General features: G+C 24.7%; 2 protein-coding genes across 2 annotated transcripts; both read right to left on the reverse strand.

The window, feature by feature from the left end:
* Positions 1–560: 560 nt before the first annotated feature.
* LOC128959183 (ion transport peptide-like) lies at positions 561–3,105 on the reverse strand. Its single transcript, XM_054305123.1, has 3 exons — positions 3,101–3,105; positions 1,446–1,655; positions 561–669 (listed from the first exon to the last, which is right to left on the reverse strand). Exons 1-3 carry the CDS (start codon positions 3,103–3,105, stop codon positions 561–563), a joined length of 324 nt encoding a protein of 107 aa, XP_054161098.1.
* Positions 3,106–4,431: 1,326 nt separating this feature from the next.
* Positions 4,432–7,083, reverse strand: LOC128959184 (protein O-linked-mannose beta-1,2-N-acetylglucosaminyltransferase 1-like). The gene is made up of 5 exons (XM_054305124.1): positions 7,009–7,083; positions 6,713–6,809; positions 6,471–6,589; positions 5,148–6,409; positions 4,432–4,777 (listed from the first exon to the last, which is right to left on the reverse strand). The coding sequence occupies exons 1-5, from the start codon at positions 7,081–7,083 to the stop codon at positions 4,432–4,434; spliced, it is 1,899 nt and encodes a 632-aa protein (XP_054161099.1).
* Positions 7,084–8,018: the final 935 nt, after the last annotated feature.

Genomic DNA, 8,018 nt, shown 5'->3' on the forward strand with positions numbered 1-8,018 from the left:
ATAAATAATAAATAATAAATAATAAATAATAAATAATAAATAATAAATAATAAATAATAAATAATAAATAATAAATAATAATAATAATAAATAATAATAATAATAAATAATAATAATAACTAGTGTAATAATAATAAGAATAATATTAATAATAATAATAACTAGAATAATTAGAATAATAATAATAATAAATTATAATAATAATAAATAATAATTATAATAATAATATATACTAATAAATAATAATAATAAATAAATATATGATTAATTAGTTTTGTTAACATATATTTATTTTTTATTAAGTTTACAACAATTTTTCTTTTATTTTTTTATATTGTTTACAATTTTTCTTTTATTTGTTTTATTGTATTACATTAACAACAATTGTTATTCAAGATTTGATTTTTATTTTATTTATATTTTTTATTTTATTTAAATTTATATTTTTTTATTTGTTTATTTTTTTGTTTATTATTTGGTATTTTATATAATATTTAAATAAAATAAAATAAAAATAAAAATAAAATAATGTTTAAATTGAATAACAATTAAATTGATTGTTATTTTCCGTATAAGTCTTCAACCATTTCCTCCAATTTTTTCTGTTCGTGCGATAAAAGCAATGAATCGACACAACGACCAAACACTTCATTACGAAAGCAGTCTTGTCTTTAAATATATATTAAAATAATTTATTAATTAATTAAATATAATATTAATTTAATAAATAAATAAAAAAAATAAATTTTACTATACCTTATATATATTAATATAAAATATATTTAATATATTATAATTTTAATTTTGTTATAAACAAATTATAAATACTGATTTAAAAAAATATATATATAGTATATATATATAATATTTTTATAAATATAAACTATTTGTTAATAACAAAATTTTTATACGGATTTAACTATGTTATTTATTTGATTATTTTAAATAAAAAATTATTTATTATTAAATTTGTTCTATATATTATAAAGTAACCTTGAAAATTTCTATAAAATAAAGTTATAAGGTTAATATTGAATCAAATATATATATATAATATATTTATTATTTTTTTAAAAAATATAAAATGTTTTTATGAATTTATTAAATTTATTCAAAATTTGATAATATAGTGACAAATCTTTTTGTTAAATAACAAATAGATTACTAACACTACTAATATGTTTCTATAGAAAAAACATTTTATAGAAAATAGAAACCTTTTAAAAAATTGATAAATAATAATCGATTCATTTGAAAATAAAATTTAAAAAAATAAATGAAATTTAAACTAAAATTCTATAATATTCTATAGAAATAAATTGTGTTTGAATGTATGTGTGTGTGTATTATATTTATAAAAATAATATTATTAATATATATTAATATTATATATTATATATAGCTAACATATACTAATATATATAATAATAATAATAGTAGAATACCTGCAACTGGTGTGTAGGTCGGGTTCCCGGTATAGTTGATAGCATTCCTCGCAAACCCGATCGAGTCGAGCAAACTTTGCCTTATCATAGATACCGAGACACCCGAGTCCGGCAAATGTGCGCTTATGGAGGTCACGGCACTCGGCAACCGATGACGAGATCGATATGATAGTCAGTAATAAAAATAATACTGACATCATTTTGATATTTCTAGATAAATTTTTGAGATATTTATTGTTTAGAATTTTTTTAGTAAATTATTTTGTTTGTAAATTTAAATTTATAATTAATAATTTAATTATTTTTAAAAAATAAATTTAGTTTTATAATTAAATAATAAATAATTAAAAATACAAGTAATTATAAACTTTTATTCGATTAGTTAATGACTAATTAAAATTATATATTTTTTATTATTATTATATAATTAATAAATTAGAATAATATATATAAGAGTTAATTATATTATAAGATTTAATTTTAAGATATTTTTTAAGTAAATTTTATTACAGGTAAAGTAAAAAATTATAGATTAAAAAATACTTTTTACTCACGATTTGAATTGATTAAAAATCATTTTCAATAATATAAATATATTATATAATTAATAAAAATTATTAAATTATTAATAACAACTTTTTAATGACTAGATGTTTATAGGGATAAAAATCTTTAATGATTTACAATAAATCTCCAAATGTTATTCAAGTCAAAATAATTTGCATATTTTATATAAATTTGATAAAAAAAATTTCATTCAATTTAATTTGTAGCAAATATATATTTTATTGGTTGGGAGGCGGGAATTAAACAGTTTGAAATAGTTATTTTAGTATATACTTTTAATCAAACAAATAAGCCACACACACACATATACACTCACACACACCACACATACATACATACATACATACATACATACATACATACATACATACATACATACATACATACATACATACATACATACATACATACATACATACATACATACATACATACATACATACATACATACATACATACATACATACATACATACATACATACATACATACATACATACATACATACATACATACATACATACATACATACATACATACACATATATACATACACACACACATACATACACACACACATACACACACACACACACACACACACACACACATACACACACACACACACACACATACATGCATACATACATAAATACATACATACACACACACATACATACATACACACACATACATACATGCACATACACACACACACACACACACACACACACACACACATACATACATACATACATACATACACATACATACATACACACACATACATACATACACACACACATACATACACACATAACACACACAAACTAAATGTTCAAACATTTATAACTAGCACTACATAATTAAGGCAATTATTATTATGGATTTTTTTTGCCTGTTTATGTATATTTTTAAAAATCTTATAGAAATAATATATTTATTAAAAATTTATATTTTTTGTTAAACTAAAATCTTATAGATATATACACACACATACTGTACATACATATTATACATACATACATATCTTATTGTTAAATGTAATAAATTTGAATGAAATATAGTAAAAATCCTACACATATTTGCATCATTTCAATGGATTATCTAATTTAATATAAAGTTTGAATCCACTATTTAATTAAAAATGAATTTCCGCTACTAATGTTGTTGTGTCGTTTGATTTTACAACAAAATTATATATGTAATTATAATTAAAAATCAAATGATTATCTATTTATATATACTATAAATATATAATAATAGTATAAATGAAAACATGTTGATTAACTAAGCGGGATATTCATTATACTAAATACTATAGAGTGTAGAGTTTATTAATATAGGTTTATCATATATATTGTATAGAATATATATATATATATATTTATAGTTATTATAATTTAAATATTTAAATAAATTCTACATAAGATCAACAAATTTAATCCAATTTATTATATGTTATGTTTGTATATATATATTAATATATATACTATATTTTAATGGTATTTAGTTTAGTGATGTCATGATCTCTCTCTCTCTCTCTCTCTCTATATATATATATATATATATCGTCACACGTGTAAAGGGAAGGAACTGATAAAAAAAATTTACTTTACATCAAACCAAACCACAAACCAAAAAAAACCCGACAATTATTTAGCAAAAAAAAAATACAATAAATTTATAATTTTTATTGTTTGAATAACTTAAAATTTTATAGAAATAATTGAAACCAAATTTTGAATGAATATTATTGTACTGTATATAAAAAATATATTTTTTTTGTTGATCCTAAATAAATACAAGCAAATTTGAATCCAAAAAAACTTAAACCCAAATAGTTTTACGGGTTTACGGTTTCGGGATTACTGTTCCCTTAACCCGAAATATTTATTATTATTTCTATCTCTCTCTATATGTATGTAAACACGTGTATCTATAGTATTATAATTATTTATCAATCAAGGCTTAGCCACCACTGATTATAATTTTTTTTAAATTGCATCATTAAATTTTATACGTTAATATAATTAGTGAAAAAAATATGTTTTTTATTTTTAAACCTACACAAATATACAGTAATACTTTAAAGTAATAGACTATAGATTATAGTATAATATAGACTAGACTCTATTATATCATAAATATTGTCCAGTCTATAAATTTTCAAATGAATTTATTATGTTTTCATTAAATAAAAATTTTTTTTTTCATTACTTAAAATTTTGAATAATAAATGTATAAATTTTATTATATTTTATAAACAAATTTTTATCACAGTAAGTATAAAATATATCAATAATAATAATTTTATTAGTATTAAAAGCACTATATTATAGCACTATATATATATATATCATATATTGATTGAGAATTACCAGAATATTCTATACATTATTAGTTAATAAATAAATTATCTAATTATTAAAGTAAATGGGTGTCAGTCTTGACGGTTTAAACTTAGAGTAAGGACTGTTGGGTACACCGATTACTAAGATATGATTGTCGTTATAGTGTAATCTCCACATTGACTTATGATAGCCACGCGGATCGAGATCCCAGATCTGCAAACACTTGGCCAACGATAGCCATGAACTGTAGTCTTTCGAGGATAACATTTTGATAAACACTACGTAAACCTGTCCTCCTTTAGTGGTCGACGACGGTATGAATGACGACTCGCACGGACTCTTGCTGTGGTCGACCACTACTGCCTTACGGATCATATCGTAAATCATTTGTTCGTAATTGTCTTTTTTCAATCTATTATTTATTTTTTTTTTGTTCAAAAAATTATAATAATTAATTTTTTTAGCAACAAAAAAAATAAGGTGTGACTCACATATTACGTTCGCACTTGAGGGGAGGGGGATTTGCCAAGGCGAATTTTTGCGAACAAGATGGAGGGGAGGGGTAGAGACATTAAGAACGTTCGCATTTAGATAATATTTTATTTCTTATGGTGGGGGGGGGGTAGCGGTTAGGGACAAGCGAGCGTAATTTTTTTAAATGATTACATGCGAACAAGTGCGAACATAGGGGAGGGAGGGGTCTAGATTTCTTAAAAAGTGCGAACGTAATATGTGAAACACGCCTAAGATATATTTCTAATCTAAACTTAATGAATGAATACCTGTCGACATCTTTAAGCACAACATCACTCATAGTATTGAAGGCGTGTTTTTTAAAGTAGACGTCCTGAAAGTATGAGTTCATATTGACACCGGACGATCCAAAATGATAGGTCCGCGAAACGTCCGGTATGATACACTCCCGTTGACGTCTGACATCGGGTAATCTCATCCACATATCCCAATCCCATAGTTTTTCTGGTGTCGGCCATTTGGGTTCCAGTTCCTCTTTGTAGAGACGTCTGGTGAGCAGCCAACCTAAGCCGGGCATTGTTTCGACTCTATAGAGAACACCGGGATCAGCACTGGTATGTTCGTATCCCTGATCATTCCAGGCGCTGATACAATAGATGGACGGATCTTCATCAACAAGTTTAATGGTTTGCTGAAAATATTGGAAAAAATCCGTAGATATATCGAGATCTTCTTCAACAATGATGGCGTACTGAGCACTAGGAAACAGACTAAAAGTGGCCGTCAGACTGGCCTTATAGTGTTGACTAATACGACCGTTGGCCACACCTATTGGCGTGTGTTGTATGACTCGCAGACCAAACAATTTGGTCACTTCGAGCGGTTCTTCAAAGTAGCCGTCAATGAATACAGTAATCATCGACGGATTGCAGCCTTTGGCCGATAATAATGAGCGTAGCATTCGATATAAATATTGCGGTCGATTAGCGGCCACTACAGCCACGGGAACCGATGATATCGGTGACAATGGGTCGACAGTGTTGGCAAAACTTATGGGTGCCGGCTCTGAACAGCTACAGACACTGCCGTAACCTTCGACCCGAGCACAGAAAGCTCGGCGTCGGTCGCTATCTTCGTTGTCCGTCCAACGACATTGCGAGCGACTGACCGAAGTCAACATAATGTCCACTCTGAGGACAACTGGTGCGCCCCAACTGTTGAACTCTGGCGACCGACTATATCCTTCGGCCAACATTTTTTCACCCTTTACCACAACAATAGCCCACATATCACGCCAGGCGATCTGCTGCGATCTCAGCGAACCCAACCGTTTCAGTAGATCTCTGGTCGACTGTTTCATCTGAAACGTACCCTCGTCTTTGATACACATGACTACTATTCGGCCATTGGTTACCATCGACAGGAACAGTGACATTGCTTCGTCTTCATGGGGCGAGTAGGTGTCAAACAAGCGCTCGGCCATCACTGAACCGGTCGATTCGTGCAATACTAGGACATGAATGCCACGACCATTAGTACCGCCTGAACTGTTGTCCGAGTCTTCTAACAACTAAATTGATTGATTGATTGATCCATAAATTATTTATAATAAATTTTTAATCAATACATACACTGATGCCATCACTGGTTATACTGGCTCTTGACTGACTCGACACTACTTCCAGACTAATGGTATGACCGATACCACCACTACTATCCCATTGCTGACGACTAGCAATAGTAACAGTTTCTTTGAGAAAAACAAATTATAAATACCATAATTAGCTATTAAATTAATATTTATTTATTTTTTTGGAAATTATTTTATATTAAGAAAAAAAACATAATTAACAAATTTTTAAAGAAAACATACTTTCATTTAATATTTCATTTTTCAATTGTTTGTTTGTCTCAATAATAAACATCATATTTATAGCGACAGTTAACATCAGAATAATGATAAATAAAAGCTATAATATATATAAAATAATGAAATAATTAGTTTATTTTATAATTTAATTTATAATATAATATAAGTAATTGTTTGCAATAGTGTATCTAATAGCTAAATTAGTTAGAAAGTTTATTTTAATTAAAAAAAATGATTGAATTATCTTTTTTATTGAATACAGGTAAACAATTAATATATTTTTTAATTAAATAAATTACCTGGATTAAATTTTGAATAACATTATTTGAAATGATTTTCGACAATAACATACATGATTTATTCATGTAATTCATGTTTATTAATGTATTAATATATAACAATTGAATTAAAATAGAAAATTGACATTTTATTATTTAATTAAATCATATACAGTATATAAGTAATGCAATTGTCATAATTGTAAATAATTATATAATTAAATGTTTATGATATAAATATTTTTTTTTGATTAATATACACATGTTTTTATGTACTGTAATATTACAATAGTATAGTAGAGTGTATATACACTATTAAACAATAATATTGTATATTATATATAAAGTAATTGTTGTTTTCAGAGATCAATAGAAAAAAATCAATAACTTTGACTACTATTAAACAAATAGATGGCTTTATACTGTATTATATAATATGCTAGAAATGTGTATAATATGTAGACTATATCTAATATGTAGTCTATCTATGACTTAAATATTTTAATATTTATTATTTATATATAGTTTTAATTTCAATATTTAAGTGAATAATATTACTCGTATTTGTGAATTTATTTATTATAATTTATATTTAATAAATATATAGTATATTTTTTAAAATAATATATTTAAAATTTTTAAAAATAATACAAATATGTATTAATAAATATTAATCAAATGTCTTATTGATTTATTTAAATAAAAATTTTTTTTATAGATATAATTTACAGATAGTTTAAATAGTTTAAAAACTACATATTTGGCATCTCTTTCACTCTCTTTTATAAAAAAAATTTTTGACTCAAAAAAATAAGTAAATTTGATGTCATTTAACCAAACATTGACACCAGGCAATGAAAATACAAGTATAGTGCAAATAAACTCATTTAATAATATATAGATTAAAGATTAGTATATATATATATAATATTTTTGACGCGACATTTGCTGTTTCCTTATAAGTCTATAATTTTAATAAATTTCGCAAAAAAATGTTAATTTTTTTCAAATAATATATTTAAAATATTAAT

The sequence above is a fragment of the Oppia nitens genome, unplaced genomic scaffold (assembly GCF_028296485.1).
Source record: "Oppia nitens isolate AA-2021 unplaced genomic scaffold, nextdenovo-longstitch-racon4-pilon3 scaffold42_pilon_pilon_pilon, whole genome shotgun sequence".
NCBI classification, from domain to species: domain Eukaryota; kingdom Metazoa; phylum Arthropoda; class Arachnida; order Sarcoptiformes; family Oppiidae; genus Oppia; species Oppia nitens.